This window comes from Haemaphysalis longicornis, unplaced genomic scaffold (genome assembly GCF_048455015.1).
Source record: "Haemaphysalis longicornis isolate Haplotype H1 unplaced genomic scaffold, Haemaphysalis longicornis Haplotype H1 scaffold_3, whole genome shotgun sequence".
NCBI classification, from domain to species: domain Eukaryota; kingdom Metazoa; phylum Arthropoda; class Arachnida; order Ixodida; family Ixodidae; genus Haemaphysalis; species Haemaphysalis longicornis.
The window spans coordinates 150481447-150507138 of record NW_027526335.1 but is presented as its reverse complement, the minus strand read 5'-3'; the positions used below and the strand labels follow the sequence as shown (position 1 = coordinate 150507138).

The following is a 25692-nucleotide window of genomic DNA, read 5'->3' as shown; positions in this document are numbered from 1 at the left end:
GGAAACTGAAATTTATGATCTTTGAGTATTTTTCAGTAACTACTAAAAAGAACAAGAATAGTGCAGAGCTAGGACCTTCGGAAAATCTTTTCAACAGCAGAAAACAAACACCGCAGTGAACATAAGTAGGCATTTGGCTTGGCCGATAGTTCGGAGGCCGCTTCCATCTGAACTACAAGTATTAAGCATTAGTTGATCTATATTATTATCACTATTGCTATAACTATCACCTAATTGATGGCATCACTGTTCTTACTGTTAGCGTTCTGACAAACTACATTTACCACACTTGACCCATTGAGAGCCTCAACTATTCAGTCTGATTTAGTAATTTCTAGGAAGGAAACTCTGCGCATAATGGGCATGCATGAGGGCACAGAAACTTGGGTCACACTTTGGGACTGGTCAAAACATTTGTGGAGCTCTGAATAGATGCCACGTTTTGCAGCAGTGAGGAATGAATGCACGGTAGAAGCATCTTTTCCATAAAATGGCTGACAGTTTTCACAGGTGGCGTCAGGTTCCAGGAGTCTTACATATTCCAGCAGTGATGAGCCCAAAAAGCGATACGTATAACGTCTAAAAACTGTCGCCAAGCATTGTGGTGCACGCTCTGTGTTGGTGCAGATATCATCCACTGAGTATCACGTGCAAGCACTTGTAAGAAGTGAATCCTCAATCCACACAACCGCCAAGATAACTGCATCTATGCTGCACACTAGGACTGCAGAAGAAAACAAGACAAGACATATACAGGCACCTGTATATGTCTTACCTTGTTTTCTTCGTCCACGTCTAGTTTGCTGCACCATGTTTTCTTCTTTCTTAATTTAAAGTATGTACCAACTAGCTCAGCAACAAGTTTTGATAAGTAAGACCCCTGAAAACCGGGACCAGATGACTCATAGCTGCAACCAGATGAAACCAGTTTCCCAGTAACTGGGACCAGCTGAAACCAGATGACCCATAACTGGGACCAGATGAAACCAGTTGGCCATTTTCACCTGAGACGTGGAGCACAAAAATGTCATGCAGGCCAACTCCTTCGAGGTTCGTACCTGAGCCCATAGGTGAGGCAGGGCTTCTCCTTGCCGAGCCAGTAGTTGTCCGAGATGCAGACGTAATCCACCTGGCTGAGGAAGGGGCCCCCCTTCATGCTGAACAGCAGATCATCCAGGCCCTCAGAGCCGGACTCCTCCATGCCCTCAAAGACAAACTGGAATCGCACACGGACAGAGGACGCCCATCAACTCTACAAGTCAGCGAGAAGAAGAAGCAGTTTCAAGAAGAAAAACTCCCAAGCATTTCCCCGAGGGTGAACATGGTTAAGTGCGAATGCACGGGGTGATGCTATGAGGGGGAGTAAAGTTAAAATCCGTTGGCATTCGCCCGTGAGCGCGCGCGAGCCGACCCACGGAGGTATGGCAGTTTATCGCTGCATATATGGGGGGTACGCCGCGCCGAGCCAGGTGGCTGAGAGAGGAGGCGAGCGCAAGGGGAGAGGGACAGCGGCGCACGGCAGCTGCAGCCGAGCGAGGGGAGAGGAGGTGCGGGTGCGTGACGTCACGGCGCGGGGAGGGAGAGTGACACACAGCGGCGCACGGCAGCTGCCGGGGAGAGGAGGTGGAGTCTGTGACGTCACGGCGCGGGGAAGGGAGAGGGACGCGCGCGGCCCACGCCGTCGCGCCGCGAGGAGCGGTGAGGGGCGTGTCGTCACGTGGTGAGTGACGTCACTGCGCCGTTGCTACCGACGCTCCTCTCCGCTCCACGCCGTTGCTAGGGGATAGGAGGACTGCGGACGGACGGCGCCCCCGGCGGTGGAAGGTTTGGGGTCGCTTATAAAGTGCATTGCACTTAAAACTGCGTGCAAGGGAAGGGACTACGATGGGACTATGACAGGACTACAAAGGGACAGGACTGCGTCCGTCCATCTCTCAAAATTCGACACCAACTAGCCCAGCCACATGCAGTACTAAGACGAAGCAACACTGCCAATATAGCACATCACTTGTTCCAACACAGAGGTCTTCCTTTTCAACTCGAAATAGTTTGCGCCACAAAATTTGGAAGCTTCCACTCTTCGAGGATAGACCGTGAATGCGCAACGACCAGTTTGTTTTGATCACGACTTTGAAAGCTGTTTTGGCTTCGCTCGATAGCGAAAATTCCTCATTTGTTTAGAAATAAAGCTAGCATTTCTGTCTCTTGTGTCCTTTCAATCGTTCCAATATGCAGACGATCACCTTGCACAGCTGCTGCTAGCTGGGAGAAGGGGGTATGGAAAGCACCCGCACAATTTCCCCAGCATGATGCCTCATTGCTGAATTGCTCGGTAATTTCAGACCTTTGCCGCTGGTTGTCGTGTATAAGACAGAAGCTGACAGTAAAATGGTGAGACAGCTCTCCCTTTCATCCGCATAAACCCTTTGAAAGTAGTACCTAAACCACAAGGCTATGGGTCCAAGCAGTTTGATGATCCTTTGTATTGTATGATTTGACAAATAAAATTAAAAAAAAAAAAAAAAAAACATCCAGCCAAAATTAGAACTTAACAAATCTTGCCACTAGTTGTAGTGAGGGAACGTGTTTAATGACGTTCAAAGGCTGAAATGCGTGTCTTAAAACAAAAAAACTTGCGCTCAGGAAAGACTCCTCATACATTTATTTTACATTTACACATCCCTGCCTTAGCTTTGGTTTCAGAAAAATCCGACCACAAGCTCTGGCAACCCCGTTTCACCATTCACGATTTGTAGCGTTCAGGCCGCAGCACGCAAGAATGCGAGGCACAATGACAAGTTTTGCGAATGTTCGCCATTTTCAGCTATAATGTGCAGCTGTAACAGCCAAAAGTGGTACGCCTAAAATTAACCCTTTCAGGGTCACGGACGTACATGTACGTCCCCTGCAAACACCTTCAAAATGGTCAATAACGTACATGTACGTCATCGCTTGTATGTTTAAAAAGCGCGCCTTTTTCGTCAACTTCTCTTGCTTGGCATGTGCTGCCACACTGCGGAAATACGTCAAATTATTTTCTGGCGCCGATGGCTCTTCTTTTTTATTTTTTTACGATTTACTTCAGCGGCGCGCCGGCTATCACTTGCGCATCCGGTAACGAGGGGGCGCGCTGGGTATCGCCCACCTAAGGCCCCTTACGCCCACCGGGCGCCTCTCGCTTCTTGCGCCTGCCACAGACTAAGGGCGCCTGCGAAACTGATGAGGCTCTTTTCTCCTTTTTTGTAATTTTTAGGAGCGGTGCGCTGTCTATCGCTCGCGGCTGGTTTTGGTATCGTCCTCTGAGCACATCCTGCTTTTTGCGCCCGCGAAACTGATGTCTATCCGATTTCGATTCACTCAAAAGATGCCGGCTTGTTACTCTCTCGTTTTTACTTAGAATTTTTCTTGTGTTACTCATGAATAAACCACATGTATGTAACAACACAAACGATTTTTTGTCACTTTATGGTCACCCTGAAACAATTACAATAATTTTTTCTCGAAATAGATTCACCCGAAGAATTTAAATCAGGAATAAAAAAATCAGCCCCGGGGGGTCGCATTTGGTGAAAAAATTCGACCCTCAAAGGGTTAACGCCGTAATTTACAAACTTGTTTCTACACCTTATTTTTCGTTTAAATGCTGGGGAAGGAGTGGGGGGTGAGGAAATTCCATAAATAAATTTGATGGACAAACCCTGAATTCTGCTCCCATCATTTGCTGGTAGATGCAGAAGTTTACCGAAAGTGCCAATTTCTGGCAAGAAAAAAAAGGAAAGGGTGCTGCTGTTGGGTGAGTGTGGTAGAAAGTGAAGGCACCTGTGAGCACAGCAATGCACTTTCTAGGGCACGTCAACGTCTTTAAGCTGCAAACCTCCCTTCGGCGCTCGTCCACTCGTTTCCTCTGTGTCCTTGTCTCTGTTCGCGCTGTAGCTACCGTACTTACACGATTGAAAAAAAGGGTCGACCTACAAATTTGACAATGCAATGTTGGGGGGTCGACTTAGAATCGAAGTCGAACTGTCTACCGCTAGTAACGGCAAGAGAAACGAGAAATCAGGGGTGCTACGAGGTGGGGACAGCTTTGCACCCTCGTTCCCGAGGTTATGGTCTAAAGTGTGAACCGCATGGCGCGTTTTCTGCTCGCGGAAATGCGCCGCGCTGACGCTGCCGCGAATTCCACCCGCATGCTGCGCGCTATGCGATCGGCGGCGGCAACATGGCGGCGTCACCAGCCGCGAAGAGGTGCGCGTAGCTCCAGCCAGGGCCGTACCCAGAGGGGGGGTTTGGGGGTTCGAACCCCTCCCGAAATCTTTTCCAGGCAGCACGTAAACAATATTTACTGTTGCTTTCAGCAAAACTACCCCCTTCCCAAAATTCATAACCCCCCCGAAAAAAATTTCTCGGTACGGCCCTGGCTCCAGCGACCGCTTCTAATCGCTCTTTAATTAAGATATCACTGAAGGCACAAACGAAGACGTTTGTGCAGGAAAGGAGCTGATAATGGGGTCGAAAACAACACTATAAAGCATTATCCGCGCCACTAGGGACAGCGCCAATCAAATATCCGCCACCGTGGTAAGCCTAAACATCGGCGGCGCCAGCCGGCTGGGGCAAGTCGTCAGGCTGCTCCCACTGCTGCGCTCGTCCCGCATCATACCGAGGCAGAACGGTAGAACTTCAAAGCAGCAGAAGCTGCTGCGCGCGCGGAATCGTCGACGCCAGCGTGAAAAAGAAGTTGCCCGTGCAACGCCGGCGCGATGGTGGGAGGTTAGTAAATCGCGCGCGGCCGCTTCCGTCAGCCGCCATGTTGTTTGTTTGGGTATCGTGCGGCTGTGGCCGCTGCCGGTTGCTTCGATGGTTGTCATCTCACAGTGGGTGTGCTCTTCCCGCTCAACCCACAGCGCATGGTTATTCCGGGTGCTTTTAGAAAAGCTTTTCTTTTTTAACATCTACCGCGCATACCGCGAGCGCACGGCTCTTGTGGGAGCATCGACCATCGATGGTAGGGTAGAGACGCCGTGTGGGTTGACAGTAGAGCTTCTCTTTGTGATACGATTTTCAAGGCGGCGCTCGCATTTTTTTTTTTTTTTAGAGATGCAATTTTGTGGGGTCGACATACATTCGAGTCGACTTACAATCGTGTAAATACGGTATTTTGAAACTCCCTGCTGATCGACAGCATGAGCGACCACAAAACAACAGTGCACGAAAACCCACTGTTGGGCAGGTTGGTGCACGATGGTGGTAAAAGTAGAGCGCCACCAGAGTCCTTCAGTGCTTTACTGGTCAAGAAACTGCTCCGTAACTCAATGGGAGAGCTTCATATTCTGTGTTTGGCTGCCGCGCGGTGGCGCCACCCTCTCACTGAGGTCACTTCTCGGGCGGCGGAGCCGCAGCGAGTTGTGTTTGTTTTGTGCGGGAAAAAAAAAATGTAATGTACATTTCGCGCTCTTGTGATGTGACTTAAGTAGTGCAACGACGATGCCGAACATGTGTTACGTCCTGGGATGTCGTTTCTTGTACAACGATACCACAGAAAATGTTTCCTTGTTCTGTTGACCGAGCTACTGGGAGCTGCGTGAGAAATGGAGGTGCACCATTCCAAAGCAAGCAACGGGAGATTTCAGCGTCGATTATAAGTGTATGACATTGTGTGGAAATGCACTGTGTGTGAAAATGGAAAAAGCAATGTACCCTTTTGAGAGCATCGGGGACCTAGAATTGTAGAAGGCTAACTTAAAGCTGGATTTTTGTCATATCAGTCAGGTTGTAGCGGTGCTTTATTACCTGTTTGCAAACTTGTATTATGTTGGGCTCAGGCTCGCATGTAAAAAAGCTGTGGGACATCCTTGTGCTTTTACTTTTCATATTTCCACGAATTATCCCTTAAGGTTCGTTTTGTTTGTTTTGTAACCGCGCGTGGCCGATTCCAGTTTTGTATCTGGCGTTTCAACCTATTTGTTCTTTTTGTCGTACGTCCCGTCGGACAATATTGTTTGATATGGAAAGGGTGCCACCTTGTCGCTAACTTGATTTTTTGTTTCTTCGACAATGTGCTCGATCCTATTTCCATGGATCTGAAATTAATAATGTTCCGAGAGTAATGCATGCATAGCAAACGCCGCGCAACTCACTTTATCGACGCTCATCTGTGCACGTCACACTGCGGACTGCTTCTTCGACGTTTGTGTTTCGTTCTAGTCTTTTGTAGAGCAGGAGCTCGCTAGCTCGTTGCGTTCAGAAAAGCTTTGCGTTGTTCTTGGCTACGTGGCAATATTCTGTTTCCTCCGTGTGCTGCACATCGCAGCACGAAAAAATTTATTTTTGTACGCTAGACCACGTTCTTTTGTCTCCCTTCGTAACATTGAAACTTTTTGTTGCATGTGATAAAATCAGATTTATTGTTCTTTTTTCGCTTCCTGTTTTTGCAAGGATTGCAAAGCGTGGAAGTGGAAAGACACATGGTGCAACATATATCTCTTCGTGTTTTGATTCTTCGCGTTTCAGCAGCGTTTTTAGATGTTCTGAAGTATGTACCCACTCATCGAAATGACAATACTATTGGGCTATCTCTTTTAGCGTTCTGTGCATTCCAGAGCAATGAATGGATTCATTAAGCGTAGTCTGAACAACGCGTACTTGGTTTCTTTCAGTTTTTTTTATTGTATTGATAGGCCCGCAGCAGTCCGTGACTACGCAGCTACCGTATGTGTAGTATTTACAACTTTTGCTTTAAGAAAAGAAGCAATAGAGATTTGACTGATTGTAGGGTTTAACGCGCCGACGCAACGCAGGCGATGAGGCGCACCGCAGTGGAGGGCTCCGGATTAATTTTGACCACCTGGGGATCTTTAACATGCGTCGAAATCTCGTACACACGGGCGTTTTTGCTTTTCGCCTCCATCAGAAAAGCGTCCGCCGCAGCCTGGAGTCGAACCCGCGACCTCGTGCTCGGCAGCGCAACGCCTTAGCCACTGAGCCACCGCGGCGGGTAGCAATAGAGATTTAAAAGTCCGTAAACACGATGACGCAGCGCTTGTGCCAGAGCACGCAGAAGCCGTTGCCGTTAAAAACCCCATTCAAGGCAGGTGATACACACAATGACTGTACTATTCATCGCTAACTACTACGAAAAAAAAAGCGCACTTAATCATCGCGCAGACACCAAAAACAGCGAGCGTTTGCACGCCAAGAGCTGGCGGCTGGATGCCCTTCGTGCGGCGGTGGCGCCTGTAGTGGCGCGCACGGTTCCTATAGGAAACGAGCGCCGAAGTTTCGTGACCAGTGAAGCATTGAAGGACTCTGACACCACTGAGACGAGAATGACTGAGACGACGAGCGCTTGTCTCGTCGTCTACCTCTTGCAATTGTCTCAGTCTTTTATCACCAATCTTGCATGAAGTGCCTCTTGTCCCTTTCTCAGCAGTGTGCCCCTCGGGAGAGAGGGAGAGAAAGAGGTAGAGAGAAAGGAAGAGAGAGGAAACAAAACAGAGAGGGAGAATTATGAGAGAGAGAGGGAGGGAGGGAGGGAGGGAGGGAGAGAGAGAGAGAGAGAGAGAGAGAGAACGGAGGCAGACAGGAAGAGAGACGGAGACAGAGTGAGAAGGAGGAGAGAGAGAAAGTGGGAAGGGGCAGGGAGATAGAATGGAGGCAGAGAGAGGGAATAAAGACAGAGATGGAGAGAGTGAGCAAGAGAGAGGGGGGACAGTGAGAAGGAGCAGAGAAGGAGACTGAAATGGGGGGAGAAAAAAGGGGAGGGAGAGGGGCCACCCACCTTGAGGTTGACGGGCAGGGAGGATCCCGCCTCCTTGAAGGCCCGAATGGCATGCAGCCAGCCCAGCACGGGGCCCTTGTCGTCTGTCGATCCCCGGCCAAACAGCTTCCCGTCCTTCTCGGTCAGCTCAAACGGCTCCGTGTCCCAGCCGTCGTCCTGTGGTGGCAAGGGTGCGGAAAGATGTTACCTGACAAGAAGAACAACAGCCTCCACGCTTTCGGGGAAAAGCTTGAGACGGTTAATGAGGCAAGCTCTTGAATTTCTCTGTTTGACCAGAGCTGCAAACTATTTCACCGGGTTCCAGAACATACCGTATTTTCGTGTAATCCATTACAATCTGCACTCCCACTTTCAGCCCGCCGGAGAAGAAAAAATTAATCCTCGTGTATTGCCTGCACAATTGATACAGGAAAGGCTGCACCAAAGCTACTGCTCAAGCAACACATCACATACTATGTAGACAGAAGCGTGTATTTAGCAAGCAAAATACGCTGACTGCCAGGCGAAAGTCACAATGCACTAATAAATTCAGCTGTTAGAGTGCAATCGTCATCGTTTTTTCTTCCTTGTCCTTGTATGTTTTGCGCAATCGTTGCAATGAAAGGCTTAGTCAGTGTTACTGCATAGGAGCTTCACGGCACAACGCACATTGCTGTGAAGCTGCACTAAAGGGAAAACCCCACGTATTATCCACACCCCTAATTCGCCACTGAAATTTTTGCATTTTTGGTGTGGGTTATACACACGAAAATACGGTACATGAAGGTCTCGAACATTTTTGCGCCCCTTCAAACCAAGGAATCTGCCGGTTTTTGCGGGCAGAAGGTTCGTCTGCACTGCAGCTATGCATTTGTCATAGCCAATAAAAATGCCCTTGGCAAGATCTGTATCATCAGCACTGTGTGCTGCTACTACAAATACGCAGAGAATTGCACATGGACAGCTGGCTGTGTAAAGCAGTGGAGAATGAATGGAAAAAAAGGGGGGGAAAAAAAAGAACAGTGGAATGTCACAAAATAACTCCATGGTGAATCGCATCTTTTTATCTCTCCTATCTCCGTGTGGCTATTTTTACAAGTTCGACTCCACGCTCCCTTCCCAAGCGCTAAGCCCCACACTTCTAGAGCCACTGGCTAAATGCAGCTTATCTAGTGGCTATAAACGCTTCCTTTCTCGATCCGGAATGCAAACAAAAAAGAAGACGCTTGAAAGAAAGAACGACGCTTGACATCCCTAGCCTGGGCTATGTGGTATGATGCAGTGTGTGGCTACGGATCAACTTCGACCACCTGGGGTACTTTAAAAAAAAGGGCCATGAAGGCAAAAAGTTTGCTTCTAAATACACTGCCTTTTCCCGATAAGAATGATACCAATTTTATAGCAAACTTAAAAAAAAAAAAACTCGGAATACTAATTAAAACATCAAGCAGTGGCAATGCCTCAGATGCTTTCCGGCGACTTCTCCTTGATGCCACAGAAACTTTTTACGACTGGCGGCCACCGACCGAAGCCATTGCCAAGAAACACGACTGGGCGATTGTAGTGCATTTTCGTTTGGTCGGATGACTTGAATTCTGTTTTTAAAGTCCTCATCTAAGACCATCATCATCACCAGTCTGTCTACGACCACTGCAGGGCAAAGGCTTCTCCAATTAATCTCTGATTATCGCGGTCCTGCGCTAACTGCGACCAATTTATCCCCGCAAACTTCTTGATCTCATCTGCGTGTCTAACTTCCTGCCGCCCCCTGCAACGCTTGCCTTCTGTAGGGACGCATTAAGTCACTGCAGCACCAAACTTGATTTCGAAACGTTTCTTGTGTTTCTTCTGTTACGAACCACCTTTCCCGGCTCGAATGGAGCTGAGTGAGTTACCAAAGGCCAGTTCCTTCAAACCGAACAAAGCTGTGTTTTGTATTTGTGGCCCCTTTGAAGCTTCTCGTACAGGCCCAACAGCACGTTCTACTGACCCACTTTAGTCGTTTGCCTGCACTTAAAAGACGGCCTGCAAGCAATGCAAGCAAGCAGTGCAAACAAGATACACTGGCGGCGCAGTTCGTCAATATACATACACCGGTTGCGAAACCGGTTCGGAATCCGGCGTTGCAGGCCCGGATTGGCACAGCACCTATGCGACAAAAACTGCACACTGCTGAACATTTACCGAATAACACAACTTTGTAAAATAAAGCTTGCTTCTCAAACCAAGAAACATTAAACTGGTCAATGTTTACTTGTTTTTCCAGGATTTTTCTTTTATGACTTACGGCAACAGCCGCAACCAGTTCGAGTTCCAACTTTCTGCCGACAGATAGGGGGGTAGTCAATTTGCCCCACGCTTGACCCTGTTGGTGGACTGGCTTTTCATACATGAGGCCACTGGGGAGTTTCGCAACACATGTACACCGAATAACTCTGCCCCGGTGGGTACATCGAGAGAGAGAGAGAGGAGGAGTTGAGAGGGGGAGTGGGGTCACCTTGAAGGCGGGCTGCACGTCGAGATGGCCGTAAATGAGCACGGTCTTCTTCTTGGGGTCCTTGCCCAGTTCGCCCAGGAGAACGGGCGGCAGCTTGAGCTTCTTCCCGTCGGGCAGTGTCTCCTCCCCAATGTCCTTCAGCTCGCACGAGGCACCCTCCTTCTCCAGTTTCTGTCAGAGGGAAAGGGGGAGGGCGTGCGCTGTGACGACAACCACAACGAGTGCTGTGCAGGAGGCACGGAGCAAGAACAAGATAGGACGGGAAACGAAGCTTCCTTGCACGGCCAAGTAATGTCACAAGTGCTTGTCAGACGTTAAGCTAAGCGGCATCTGCCACGGGTGAAGAAACCGCAGAGCCGCCGCAATCAGCCTTGCACTGCGCAGCCACGGGATGAAGCGCGGCCGCTATCAGTTCGTCTATCAGGTGCTGCTACCCTCTTTGCCATCGCAGCTACGAAGCTTGGCAGTCCGTCTTGGTTTTCGTTGTGACATTATTGGGTCCCTCGCCCGCACTTGCCGCAACAGGCTGTTTCGCCTCCTATATATTCTTGCTCTGTGGCAGGAGGTGAGCTCCCATTCCTTATGCAAGACAATCCGTTTCAAAGTCAAAGATTATAATCTAGATGGAAGGTTCAGTACATGGTTAGGATATATGGAAGTCTCAGAGCTGCAGACTAACAGGGCCAATCTTCGACAGCTTGGTAGCCAGTCTTGGTGTGTGCGTTAGCTTATCGGCTACCTGGACCTCATAAAAGAAAATACATGAATTTGGCGCCTCTACTCCCCCAAAAATACATATATTTTGATACTACGAACGGTCAAAGGCAGCTGCGAATTGAATGGAATCTTACACTATTTCCAAATTACTCAAAGTTTTCAATATTACTACAGATTACAGGCTGCTCGAAACTGATTCAGAGCAGTTCAGTGACAACCTGGGACTACCACGAGCATTACTGAATAAAAGCAAATTGCTAACATGCTGCATAGGATGCTGCCATGCTACTACACTCAAACCCCTTTATAATGAAGTTGAAGGGGAACAGCAATTATTTCGTTATATCCATTATTTCGTTATATCAATTATAACAGTTTACAGACTGTTGGTGCCATGTGCTCATTGTCTGAAATTGTCAGGAGTGGCGTCTGCTTGGGTATTGTTACTCCAGCAGACTTGCCAGAGTATTGTTTCGCAAGCAGACAATACTTCTGACACGAGCAGACAATATTATAATACGGAAATAATACTTAACATGGCAGAAAAGCATTCATTGATTGAAAGTCAGAATGCAAAGAGGCATTTAATTAAGTAATGTGTTTTTATCACAGGAACTTTTGAAGGCATCGTTACGCGAGGAGCAGATGATGCTTCTGGCACGAGTTATCGAAGGCCCTCTTGCAGACGATCACCTCACAGCATGTGGCACCAGCGGATTAAAAAAGACCACTCTCTTGGTCAGCGCATGTTAGTAAATGTCCATTAAGCTGTGTGCATAAGATATTTTGCGCATAATGGATCAAGAAACGTTACGTTTTCAGCACACCACGCGCAACAAAGTCCGCAGAGCTGCCCCTAATTTCGCACAAAACACTCGTTTACCACTTTCTGAGAACTGGATTAATTTGGTTAGCGCCTGGATTGAAGGAGTACTGACACAAAAATTTTATGATCCCTTTTTATTGCTTTTAATTATCGATGCTTAATGGTCTGGCAAACCCAACACAGATCTTTAAATACTTTAAATACTTCAGCGCATGATAACTAATTATATTGAATGGCCTGGAAATCATTTGTTTCATTTTCCCGCCTTTCAGCCTGAAAGGCGCATATGACAGAATCTCAGCATGACTTCAACGCTTCGTGTGGACGTCAAAACACTGCGGAGGCTAGTGGGGGCGTTGTTTCGACCGCGCCACCGCCGGAGCTAAACAGCTGAGCTGCCTGAAGGTGCTAGGCCGCGCGCGTGAAGTGACGTCACGAGTTTTTGACGAGTGGTGTTCGCGTCACTCTTTTCGCTACCACGGGATGATGTCACCAAGGATGATGTCACCGGGATGATGTCACCGGATGATGTCATTTGCTGAGTGCCGCTCTGCGTGCTGTTCCGCCGGTGCAATAAATGAGATAATTAAAGTCTGTTCATCGCGTCGCAGGCCGCTCACAATTCAGCCAGTGTATTCTGTTGAGCAAAGGAAGCGAACTGTGCAATAATATTAATGCCGAAAATTGGTGTCAGTACTCCTTTAAATTGGGTGGCACTTGAAATAAATTCGCTGGCACCTGGAATAAATTAGACGGCATTTGGAATAAATTCAATGGCACCTGGATTAAATTAGATGGCAACTGGATTAAATTAGATGGCAACTGGATTAAATTGGGCGGGAAAACCTGTAGACAGTAAATGATCAAGTGGGTAAATGGGGGCGACTACACCAATACCAGCAACAAGCGAAACGAACGCGACTGGTCGTTAAGACGAGCGGCAGGCTCTACCCCGCACCTCTTTCATCCAGTGCATCATGCGGACGACTTCATCCCGGGATTCGGGCCAGCCAGAGACGCTTTTGATGGCCACGGCTTCTTTCAGAAGGTCGACCATCTCCTGCTGCTTGTTGTTGATCACGCTAAAACAGAACACAACACAATGCACTCATCAATGAGGGGGAAACACTTTGGAACAAAACACTCGTTCTCCTCGAAATGCAAAAAAAAAAAAAAAAAAAAGTTGGAGGTTGCAACCTTCTAAGCCTTTCCTCAGCTATAGCCGAAACACATTCTTTCATCCCATCCTAGCTGCAATGACAAGGTACGACTCAAACAAAGAGATGGCACAAAAGTAATTGGGATGATTAAATGTGCAATGCACCGGTATACAGCGAGATTTAGAAATTAGTTGCCCTTCGTTTTAAGAAATGTAAGCGCCAAAAAACAACAAAAGCTTGTTCCGAGCTCCATACATTGCTTTTTTTTTTTGCTTTACTTGGTTGCTCATCGTAAGCCATCTCTCAAAAGCCCCAAATTTTTCGGCATGTAAGTGCATCCTTTTGCATTTAAACCTTTTTTTCTAATCAGCCATAAGAGCATGCCACTGTTAAAAAATGAAAGAAACAGAGGCTTGGACACAAATGTTCGACATTGGTTGTTATGGCTTGGACATCAGAAAGCTGTGTAAGCACGTAGACAGAGGGGGCACGCTTACCCGAACACCTTGACTAGTTCTTCTGGTGCATTTTTCTGGCTTGGTGCCGGCTGCGCGGAGAAGACAAAGCTGAAAGAGAAACAGCAGCTTAATTTTTTACACTGCAATCGGCATATAGGCATAAAAATTCTCTGTGCCCTCTTTATAAACACCACACCGGATCGCAGGCGTTTTACTAGCCTGCTAGCTGCTCCAGTGTTAAAGAAAGTGTTTTTGAATGTTGCGGTCGGTTTTTATTTTTCTTTGTTTTTTTTTTCAAATGCCTGTAAATACAGCGCAATTGATTTTTTATTGCTTCGTTTTTTTGCACTTTGTGCTGTGCTGTGTGCCTCTTGAATTATTTCTGTATTATTCGAAGAGGAGGGCGCACCGTCAAGCTAACCAAACTAGCTTTTTTTCCCCTCTCTTCCTACATCATTGTGAAAGAAAAATAAAGGCATTATTATTAATATTATTATTATTATTATTATGAATAGGTGTCAGTGTGCCCCAGAGAACGTTGGAACTGCCCGAGAAAGCGAGATGCAAAATGATAACATGAAGTTTATATACTGTAACGATGTGTGATGGCAGTACGAGATAAAAGGTGAAAAATCGCACTGTGCTGAACAACTTGTGGAAAAGAAAGAAATTTATTTTGATCAAATTAACACTCTCCTCCCTATGGCACTACGGCTACATGAATATGTTGTAGACTCAAGTTCCAGCAGCTGTGCGTCAAAAACACGAAGCACACTTTTGCAGAATGCATATGCACAGTTTGCACAGAACTGTGCAAAATGAATTCACCTTGACTGTGCAAGTCATCAACATGGCACTCTCGACATCTGGCACGCAAATCTTGCACATAAATCCGCCTGCAACGCCGCATGCGAGTTATGCGAGCGTGGGGCTCATGGTACAGCAATAGCGGTGTTTTTTGTTGCTGATGTTTTCAGTCGAGATACCTAGAAGCCACGATTATTTTTTTACAATTTCTCCCCATAACAGGTGATAAGACTTTTATAGAAACCAGTCCATCAGCCGCAAATCATGGCCAAATGGTTATGATCCGCACTTCCGAAGTAGTGAGGGGCCCACACTCAGTCCCCAAACTTACGAACTGACAAATACATCTTATTTCCCAGACTGTATCCTTGCACGAACACATTTGAAGTAGGGAATTACTAGACATTTCTTCCCACAAAACGAAAAGAATGCACTGCAATTCTGTCACATGCGAGAGCCCGCCAAGTGTTTGTGAGCTTCCTATACAGCTTCCCAAGCAGGAACTCCCCCAGTGACTCACTTATCTGCCAGAACAAACAGTACACGTAGGCAGGCGTGCAAGTCACTGATAAGGGGCTGCTGGGTATTAGGAAGGCTCACGCTTGCTTTGCTGATAACCACCCAACTACCACACTCGTGCAAATATTTGCCCCCTCACACACACTTCCAGTACTGCCAGTGCCCTTGTGCAAATTTGCAGCCCCCTAGCTCTGCTTCCGACGACACCGTGCCCGATAAGTGTAGGTCGCTTATGCGCTTGTAGGAAAAACTTGCGTTGGAATCAGCAATGCTTTTAGCTGCTTTCAGCTGCTTTTGCAAGAAAAACCAGGCGTCAAAATGAGGCGTCTAGCTACACTGCTTTTAGCTGCTTTTGCAAGAAAAACGAGGCGTCTAGCTACAAGCAACATTTTGGAGAATGGATATTTTGTGGCTCACTTGTGAAAAGAACAGCTCTAAACTAACTGTGTGTGTGTGGGACAACCGACCGATTAAAAGTGACAACCAAACCAGTACGCTAACGAAACTACTGCAGCAAACTATGCATCATACCATTGCCTCCTGTATTTTTACAATGCCAAACGCATCAGCCCGGACCGGCCAACCAAGCCCTCTCCTTCTACTCCAGCCACTCTCCCCCAATCTGTAGCCTTCCCAGCGCTTTAGTCACATGACCGGTTCATCCCGGCGCGACGCGTGGTGGAAAGCGGCAACGTTGGCAAAACGTGCTCCGCCGCGAGCCTGAGTTTTCTGACGCTGGCGGGGGCGCCCCTCCTTCGGAGATCTCAAACATAGGTTGCCTTGGCAACCAGGCACAAGCCACTTTCGAAATTAGTTACGGTTGCGTGATCCCGGTCAGCTCGGGGCCCCACCTTGCGAAATCTAGGCACTGCAGGCGTACCAGTCACTCACTCCCATTGGAAAGCGCGCGATGCGTTTGGCATTGTAAAAATACACGAGGCGATGATCATACATGACACAATGGCTACCCCCCCCCCCCCCCCTTTTCTTTCAGTAGCTGACGAGATTTTGAAAGATTTCAAATCTTTCAATTTGATACTAGGTTGCAAACACCTCGAGCTTAGATGCAATCGAATTGCATGCATTGTACTCAGAAGTTCTCAGAGAATTTGCCTTTTTAGATTAAAACAGCCAATACATAATTGCAAAGTTTTAAAAGGGAGTAAGCGCCCATAATGCGTAGTGAGAATGCAAACATTTACTCTAGTTGCACGGCACTTCATTTTGATTGTAGGGTTTAACGCGCTGACGCAATGCAGACGATGAGGCGCACTGTAGTGGAGGGCTCCGGATTAGTTTTGACCACCTGGGGATCTTTAACGTGCGCCGAAATCTCGTACACACGAGTGTTTTTGCTTTTCGCCTCCATCAGAAAAGCGGCCGCAGCCGCGGCCGGGAATCGAACCCGTCACCTCAGTTGCATGGCAGTTACCTCAATGTGAATTTAGATGCATGAACCAACTGGGTTTTCAACCAATACACAGAATGTACACCGTGACAGAGTGAATGAAGGAATGAAGCGTGAACACCAAAATGCGAACCAGAACATGCAAAATTGAAAAACACTGTTCTCGGAGGTTCAATAATGGCACACTAATGGTATATTTGGAAAGCCAACTTTCCAAACTTTGTTTTTCTAACTAAGTCGCTCGTCATTTTGACTTGCACGGAAAGAAACCGCACTATTTGTGTGTTCTGGTTCATATTTTTGTGTTCCAAGTTTCATTTGTCCATGACTTTACATATGCGAGGTGAATAGCGTGGTTTCGAGTTTTAAAATTTCTGCAAGCTTGTTTCGTTTACTGCCTGGAATTTTAATGACTGCATTAATTGCTGCAATGCAAGTCTAACTTTGAAATAATTACGGCGCATTATACGTATTAGGTGGTGCATGAGTGGGCGAGTAAGCGAGTGAGCAAGCGACTCAGAGTGAGAGACTCAGTGAATGAATCAGTGAAGCAATTTTTTTTATAGATGTATTATAGGCGTAGGTACACATCAACAGACACATCGCTACACCTCAGGGGAGGAGTTCTATGGCTGCTCTATCTAACACTTTAATAACCACCCCTCATACAACATGGTGCAGCAATTGGATACATGTAAAGAGCGCCATTGTTCTAATGCCTAGAGACAATTGTGCAGCTTATGAGCGCAGCTGTTCCATTGGGAATATAATCAGCTGCTCAATAGCTTCACACATGGAGTATGCCATACGGCTGCCGCAGGTAGCTACAACTCAATAGTATCACAAGTGCCATATGCCGTGCGGTTGCTAGAGATAGCCAGAACAATAGTCTGACCGGCAGTATCAACACATTGCGGGTACCACCCAGTGCACAAGCTAAAAAATTTAAAAAAAAATGAGAAGGAGGTTGAGGTTCAAAGTCCTCCCTTTATTGTAGCCACCTCCTCCACAGCTGTCCCTGTGAGGGGTTTGGACTGCAGTTGAACGATTGTTGAAGCAGTTTCTTTTTTTTTTGCGGGTCTACCTTAAATCAGTAATTTGCAGCTTCATTTACAAGCTGCCTGGCTATCAGCATGTCGCTCAATTGGCAGCAGCTGAAAGATTGTGCAAAAGGGGTGGGGCACAAGAACAGGGTGCAGTAGGGGACTTGGGACGTGCCGGGTACGGCCAAAATTGGAGTGACACGGTTCAAAAACAATTGTTGGAAGAAAGAGCTTCTCGCTGTCCTGATGCACAAAACCTATTCAAACCAGTGAGAAGTATTGACATACTACCAAGAAATGCTTTATTGCTGATTTTAGATTTTTAAAACTGCCCCGCTATTTTGCAGTTCAGGCATGCTCGTTCCTTTCCTGGTTCATGCATGGTACAAAACAGTCATTAGTTTTTCATTGCAGTCACTCTTCAATGTTCCATGTGCCAAAATAACACTGCTGTAATAACGAGCTTCGAATTATACTTGTTTTCTTGAGACCGTTAAGGTGTGCTGGAATGTGACTTCCACAAGTGTGCTTTCGTATGTTACATTAATTCAGCGCTACTGCCGCTAAAGCGTGTCGAGTAGCTGAGTACCTCGTTACAAGCCACCGTTATACTAAATATTTTGTTGCTTAGAATGGCCCATATTTCATGGGGTAGGCTTTATCATTTCAGATTTGCCTTTGGCAAGGAAAGTGTGGGATGGGGCTAGCTTGTTCCCTTTAAGCCGGCTGAAAAAATGTGCAAAGCTAAAAAGCAATCGAGTCACAGGGGCCCCACAAGTTGAGCTATACGAATATCACAGGTTTAACTTTAACTGAACACCGACCAAACATAAAGAGACGAGTGATTAAGCATTTTGGTGGTTTAACGTACCAACACCATGGGCTATGAGGCGTGCCATAGTGAACAACTCCGGATTAATTTTGACCGTATGGGTATCTTTAGCATGCGCCCAAATCTCACCACACGGGCCTTTTCGCCTGTATTTTAGAAGCAGCTGCCGCGGAGGGGTCGAACCCGCGTCCTTGCGCTCATCAGCGAAAGAGAAGATTGAACCGATTGAACTGTGTACACAATGTGAAAAAAGTAGGGGTAGAAAAAAGAAACAATACAATAACTCAACGACAGAATGTAATTGTGACGGTGTAAACAGCTAGAAACCACATTTCTTAGCAGAAGACGACGAACAAGAGAAAAAACTTCATGCACAGCGCTCATTCATCGTGTGCGTCAGCTGCTAGAGGATCGCCACCAACAAGATAACGGCGCGCATACGTCGAAACATGCAATAAACGAGCCGCTTCCATAACGTTTTGCAATGCAACGTGGCTGCGGCGTGTTTACAACGCCCCATATACCCGGTCCGCGCCGGCCGCCGCAACCTCTGGCCGGAACCGGCCTGAACGACCGAAAAGGCTCGAGGACGATTAAAATCGAAGGGACCACGCGGTTGGATTAATGTGATGCAAGTAGTGATCAGGAATGTCTCGTGCCGCTTCGGCATTGCGGTCACCAGCAGCCGATTTCACGCTTCGGAGCGCAACAGTGTCAGCGATCTAATTGCACAAATCGAAGGCAATACCCATCGCTCCCGGTTTAATCGTTGGCCGCGCCAAAATAAATGCGATCGGCCCCACAAATACAATCTCAACTAGTGTATTTGGCTCTCGGATGAGAAGACAACACTTCCACGGCCCCTTGATTTTCTTGCAAACCTAGAAATAATGCCTTACTTTCGCCAGAAAAAAAAAAAAAAAAAAAAAGAACCGAAAATACAAGTCACCAGCGGAAGGGTTATGCAATATTGCGCGAGTACAATATGCGCCCGCTGTAAACATACCGCTCCTTTGATGTGGCCATGGTCGGCGATCAGTAGACGAGCAGTCCTTTGCGGTGATAAACGGCGGAGAATTTTTTACGAGACGGAATAAGCGTCTGCTCTGCCCCGTCGTCGAACACAGAAACGCCCCCCGCGTCACCCGCAAGTCCCGCTTTTGCCGGCCGTTGCGCACGGCACGCAGGGTGGCATATGGACAAACCATGACCGTTACCGGCGTTACGGAGAGAACACGCATCGCGTGTCTACTTGTATTCTTTCTCATTCATTATCGATTACGCTAATACAGAAAAAGTACTGGATTAGTAGTATTCAGCATCATTTCATTGCGTAAGGTCTAGCGCAATGTGCCGCTTTCCAATGTTTACGGGCGTGACGAGTACACGAGACTGAGAACTGGTCTGATGTAGTGCAGTATGTGCTGCCACCTATACGTTTAGCCAGAATAATTTATTATCAGTAACTCTACCTTATCTTACCCGTTTTATAAAAAAAAAATAATAGTGTTTATTGTAACGCATTATACTTCCTGCTGTTTAAAAATATTTATAAATTTACCGCTTGTACTACTTTACCACTTTACTCATTAATCTATGCTTTAGCACACTTCCGAAGAAATGGCGGCAACTAAGGTGGGTCAGTGTTGAAATGCTCAAAACAAATCGAACTTTGTGGGCCGTTTTGTTGCCGAACGCACCTCCCAGATCAGTAACATCTTACTTATCCGCATTTCAGCACGGAAATTTCACGTAATGTTCACTTGCGAACTTACTAAGCGGACCATCTCCGACGAACCGGCGACGGGTGTTTGTTGACAAACGCAACATGCTTTAAAAATGGCCGCCCCAGTTGCCATCAAAATTAGGAGAAACTTCGATAACTGCGTTTCTGTCATTACCTTCTAAATAAAGTCGTGCCACTCAGATCGCCGCTTGCGACGCGTCACGTGCAGTGATACAGCATTGAAAACAGGCAGCACTTCACTTGTCACAACCGTCTCGGCGCCAACTTCATGGCTGCTTCAAATTTGAAAACAAGCGTACTCATTTCAGTCTGTTTCGGCGCTACTATTGCTGTGTTTAGAATTAAGAAAAATCAAGCTCATAGGCCGCAGGTTGGAACTTACACGCCTCATTTAAAGCGGGTTATTGTATGCCAAGAAATTTTCATTTCACAGTGCAAATGAGATCAGCAGTCCTTAAAAGTATCATCACTTTGCTGTAGCACTGGCGCAACCGCTCTGCCTCGGCAAACTGCCCTCCCCCTTACACTTTCGCCATACTTTCATCCTCTCCTTTCTTGCAGGCCGCTTTCTTCGGTGGCCTGTTCGTTCTCTCGGTTTTCTCGTAGCGCTTCGCCGCACTAAAACTACTGTGACACTGTTGCTGGTGCTGCTGTTCCTTCGAGTATGGCACATACCCAATCAGGGGAGTGGTTAGAGAAAAGAAAAAAAAAAGTTTTTTTCCTAATGACACATTTGCATTGCGTATCCTTATTTTTCTTTTTGGTCCTTGCTGCATTACCCAAAAAAACGGATTGCCCACAAGTGTGTGGCTTACTTGTTTGTTATTGCCTCCAAACTTGTGCCTTTGTGCACTTGTGTGAGTTATGTAACCCATAGCATCAGCAGATTGTGCTTCAGTCTTTCCTTAGTGTGTGGTGGGGAGCATGACCGGTTAAAGCAAAGTAGAAGACAAATCCATGGCATAACAGATGACACGCACGCGCTTCGATGACACAACACACAGAGTGGAGAGGAAGCCATGTTGCGAATCCACTGGGCCTCCGCGATAAACCAGTTCTGGACCGTCCGAGGGCAGTACGAGGACTGCGTTCGGTGTGGAAGTCCCACAGGAATACATAGGAAAATTGAGCACCAGGCCAGATTGCGTCTCAGATGATCCAAGACTCGTAATCGAAGACGTCCATTGTCACAGTTGCCGGAACCTCACACGAGTGTTGAGAGGCTGCTCTGTTACCAGTATTGGACGGCATGTGCTTCTGTACCACCAAGATGGTAGCGAGCAGAGTTATTAGTGCCCCCGCCGGCTACACGTGTCAGTGTACGCTTGTCTTTGCAGGAAGCTATTGCCATCATTCTGGATGTTGGGCCCCACATGAACCAGGCTTCATCCGACGGTGGTCCAACGGACCTGGAAGAGGCCAAGACATGCGCCGAGCTCATGATTCAGCGCAGGGTAAGGACAGCGCCGCAGATAAAATTTGCAGTTTTTGCACACACTTCGGGAGGCTTGCACAGGGGATTTCTGGAGTGAATTATAGTTGAACTCTTGTTTGTGGCTGCATTTTAGGATCCAACATTTTCAGAGCTTTGTTTCAGAATTGGAGACTTTGTATATGTGGCATTTGTGAACCTTGGTTTCACTATTTAAGGGGAGTGGGAAGACATATTCGTTTTTGTGTTAAGCTGAAACAAGAGAAAACACTACTCGCAGACACTTTGCAAAATACCGCTGTGATGTTACAACAGGTTTGTAATGCAGTTTGATGCTGTCCCTAGCTTAAAAATTCTTGTCTTTACCTATTCCTTGATTGATAAGGATCTCTTTGTTTATTTACGGTAAGTATGTGCCGTTTAAACAAGCTACTATCAGTTAAACGCCACTGCATGGACTTGGTAGGGCTCAGGAAGCGCCACTTTTCGAGGCAGCTCTCTAACGATAAAATTTGCATAAGCTTGCCGTAGAAACTCTAACCACAAACTGTACGCTTCAGACAATTAGGCACTGCTTATAATTCTCTTCTGTGTTCCCATAATACACTCTCCTTACACGGATATTCATTTGCCGTCGTCCAAGAAGCCTCAGGTGTGGGTTTTCCCAGGGCAACAACCGCAAACGGCTTGGATGAGCAACGTGCCAGCTCAGTAATCATCATCGTCATCATCTCTCTATGACGATGATGATTACTGAGCTTAGTAATAGCACCCCTTTATTGAGGAACGAGAAAACTGAAGCAAACTAGGTGACTTTCAGTGGGACACGTAGTCTAGCTTCCTCTCGCTATGTCCTCTGTTTTTTTGTTTTTGATGCTGCTCCAGTATGCAGTACATGCACCTACTGGCACAGTTGATGATATGCTTGACAAACTGGCCAGTCAAATAAGTAATTTAACTCAATCAGTTACAATGGGTCAACAATCTCAACCAATGCATTAATTGAACAAACATTCGGGTCTAGCAGGAGTATCTTCAGATGACACTGAGCACCCTCTGTGTAGTCGTTCCTCATTCCTGTTGTCTTATATGCAAGAGTTACATGGAGTTGTTACTGCTGCTCCAAGACGCAGCTCGTGACACTATTGCGACTTGCGACACACGTGCAACCCCTGGCGTGCAGATCTTCTCGGAGTCCAAGGACGAGGTGGCCGTGGTGATCTGCGGCAGCCAGCGGACCAACAACAGCCTTTCCAGTGATGACGAGTACCAGCACATCGACGTCCTGTGTGGCTTGCAGCCGGTGAGCTTCGACATGCTCGACAAGCTGAGCCAGGTCAAGAGCACGCAGCACGCCTGCGACTGTATCCTTGGCAATTTGCCACCCCAGTTAACTAAAGGGGCCCCGAAACAGGTTACTCGTGTACAACTTAAGAACGACAGCGGAAGTTGCCCCTGTACTTCATTACTACAGCCGGCTGTTCCTCTGCGTTGTGTGGAGAGTGCACTACTGCGAATATTTTGAACGTGACACGAGTCGTTTCTGCGGTTTTTTGGACTTAATCTGCTTATATAAACTACTGCAGCGACAACAAGCAAGCTACGTGAGAAAAGGTGGACGATGTCACATGTTAAGCACGGTGCCGTTTCAAAACGTGCCTGCGCATTGACATCCGGGTCCTTCGCCTCAGCAGAGTGATGCACTACATGATGAGCTATTGCCGTTCCTAGCTTGTGCCAGAGTATAGCTCAATTGGGATGTCGCCTGATGAAAAGCGCCAGAGCTAAATATCACTTTTTTCACAAATACAGTGTAGCCCACTTATAGCGAACCCGGTTTTAACGAAATAGCGGCTATAACAAACAAATCTTCGTTTCCCGTTACCATTGGTATACATAGATTTTCTGTCCAGATATAGCGAAAAGCGGATATAACGAAGTGATTTCGGTTTCCCGTTGTGTTCGTAATAAGCGGGCTCGACTGTAGCAGAAATCTCACAGTTATGCTGAACATATTCCCACACCTTTTTTGTGCCTGGTTTGGAATAATTGCCACGCATAATTGCCGCCTTTATGCATCACAAAGCAGAATTCCTGTGGCTCGAGTGTCGCATGCGGAGTGTCACGTGAGTGGAGTGTGGCGTGCAGGATCCAGTACGTCTCCTTGACGTTGTGCATCACAAGTCGTCGACGCCGTCGTGGTTGCTCTCGATGTGCTGGTGGATAAGACGAAGAACCTCAAGTTTGCCAGCCGCAGGGTGGTGCTCCTCTCGAAGCTCGGCGGCACGTTCAACGACAGCCAGCAGAACGTCATTGCGGAAGGCATGAAAAACTCCGACCTGTCTCTCACCATAGTGTAAGTAAAGCGGCGGAACTTTTTTTTTTCTTCTCCTTTAAACCTAATGTTTGTAAATGAAGCAGGGGGAATTTGCGCTGGAATTTCTGGTTGATTGTTGTCTGTGCTGCTGTCACGTGTCATTATTCTTGTAGGTACTGTGTCTTCACACATATAACCCACCCTTGCATATAACCCGCACCCCCACTTTCCATCGACGAAAAAAATATATATATATCCCCACGTATTTCCTGCACATTTTATACATAAGAGGATGGACCAAATCAACTACTCAAGCAACATTGCACATTTTTAACCAAAAGAACTTCCCTAGCTAACTATGTCTCTAGACAACTTGCACATACATTTTTTCGGATTGGTATATGGTTGTGCTGTGTGTGCAAAATAATCACTGTCAATGGGATAACAGTGGCTTAGTCGCTGTTACTGCTGTAGGGGCATCACGGCCCAACGCGCATTGCGGCGAAGCTACACCAAAGGAAACAGCTCGCATATAATCCGCACCACTACTTCACGACTGAAATTTTCGCGTTTTTGGCGCGGGTTATACACACGAAAATATAGTTATATATTATGTTTGTTTTGCTACATTTTGTATTTGTCGTGACATACACGTTTGCTGTTGGTGCTGGTATTCTTTGTTATTTTGACTCTTGTGCAACGCTGCGCCTTTGTGATGTGCTGTTGCAGTAGGTTTGTAGTGGGGGTGACGCGAGCTTCATTTGCAGCCAGCTTAGGTATGAAAGAATAACCCGAGTAAGGCTTCTCTTGAAGGAGTGGTCGAGGTAGCATTGCGCAAAAATCAGGGACTAGACGTTACCTCACGCTGTCGGTGTACTTTCGTAAGTACTGTGAAATAGACCACTGCCTCTAGTTTCGTATGGAATTTCCGTATATTAATTTTTGTTCCTGATTTTAGCACTTTTTTGGGCTTGTGGAATAAAGACACAGGTTAGAATATTACGGGTTGACAAAAAAGGGGAAAGTCATGAAAAATGGCTGCATGCGGATAACTAATTAACTTATTCGCAGCGTGATCTTTTGGTTGTTCTTGTTATATTATTGTTTATTTCTGTTTTTGTAGCCTATTTCCCGTTTCTTCTTCCCAGGTGCCCATTTGATGTGCAAAATACGGAAGACGTCGCAAAACTGTCGCCCAACCAGCTGAAGGCAGCCAAGTATCTCCGTAAAATCCTGGAGGCAGTCACGGGAGAGTCGTACACCTTCAGGTAACGTTTGTCCGAGGGCCGTCTTGGAGCGTTGCAGTATCCACAGGTGTCTAAGGCGTTGCGCTGCTGAGTCCAAGTCCAATGGTTTTGGTCCCGGCCGCGGCGGCCGCTTTTCTGATGGAGGCGAAAAGCAAAAACGCCCCTGTGTACGAGATTTCGGCGCTTGTTAAAGATCCCCAGGTGGTTGAAATTAATCCGGAGCCCTCCACTATGGCGTGCCTTGTATATCGAAGGTGTAGCTTTGGTGTGATGCCCCAAAATTTGAAATCTGAGGTGTTGCAGTGGGAGAACAAGTGAAAGAATTCTTGTTTTTGGTTTACTGGCTTTATTGTTGCTGTCAGAGTAATGCTCAAAGTAAGGGGCTCTTTGGCAGTTTTAATGAGTGGGCTGTACCGTGCCAACTTGCTCCAATATGCTTACAGTGTGCAGAAGTGCCAGTTGAGCATTTACTGTGGTAGTCACACTTTTGGGGTAATGCATAGCATAGTTAAGCAACAAGAAAATACTAACTAACAATACTAATAATGCTGTAAGAGCTAAATGATGTTTGTCTTGTTGTTGTTGTTGGTTTGAAGTTCCATCACATTGAATACGTTTCTCTCTCCTGACTTTAAACCTGGTGGAGCGGAGTGTTCTTCTAAGCATTAGCAAGACCATTTGTAAAGCTCAAGAACCTCCTCACTGTGCACGTAGTACACTGACTATCAGATAATTTCGCTTGAATGCTTAGTCTGCTGGCTCCTGCTTCAGGAAAGCCTATTGAGAGCTGGATGTCAAACCTCAATTTTTGCGGCAATCTTGTTGGTCGGCAGTTACTTGTTTCGAGATCGCAAAATTCTCAAGAATGCAAGTGCTACCGATTTTGGCCTATTGTTTGTGGACCCTTCTTTTGCACAGGGTTTTAT

The 25692-nt window shown here is 46.8% G+C and overlaps 2 protein-coding genes across 2 annotated transcripts in view; one reads left to right on the top strand and one right to left on the bottom strand.

Annotated features, from left to right (window-relative positions):
* The window catches only part of Cndp2 (Cytosolic non-specific dipeptidase 2), a 34097-nt gene extending 14897 nt beyond the window's left edge, over positions 1 to 19200 (bottom strand). The window contains exons 1-6 of the mRNA XM_077704203.1: positions 19030 to 19200; positions 13454 to 13522; positions 12755 to 12878; positions 10254 to 10424; positions 7778 to 7933; positions 1059 to 1216 (exon numbers count right to left, since the gene is read on the bottom strand). Coding sequence (XP_077560329.1) covers positions 1059 to 1216; positions 7778 to 7933; positions 10254 to 10424; positions 12755 to 12878; positions 13454 to 13522; positions 19030 to 19049 — 698 coding nt within the window. The 5' untranslated portion in view covers positions 19050 to 19200. The remainder of the gene's footprint in view (positions 1 to 1058; positions 1217 to 7777; positions 7934 to 10253; positions 10425 to 12754; positions 12879 to 13453; positions 13523 to 19029) is intronic.
* Positions 19201 to 19586: 386 nt separating this feature from the next.
* Positions 19587 to 25692, top strand: part of Ku80 (X-ray repair cross-complementing protein 5 Ku80) — a 50450-nt gene continuing 44344 nt past the window's right edge. Inside the window, exons 1-5 of the mRNA XM_077704201.1 lie at positions 19587 to 19658; positions 21108 to 21224; positions 22386 to 22566; positions 23387 to 23558; positions 24668 to 24787. Coding sequence (XP_077560327.1) covers positions 19644 to 19658; positions 21108 to 21224; positions 22386 to 22566; positions 23387 to 23558; positions 24668 to 24787 — 605 coding nt within the window. The 5' untranslated portion in view covers positions 19587 to 19643. The remainder of the gene's footprint in view (positions 19659 to 21107; positions 21225 to 22385; positions 22567 to 23386; positions 23559 to 24667; positions 24788 to 25692) is intronic.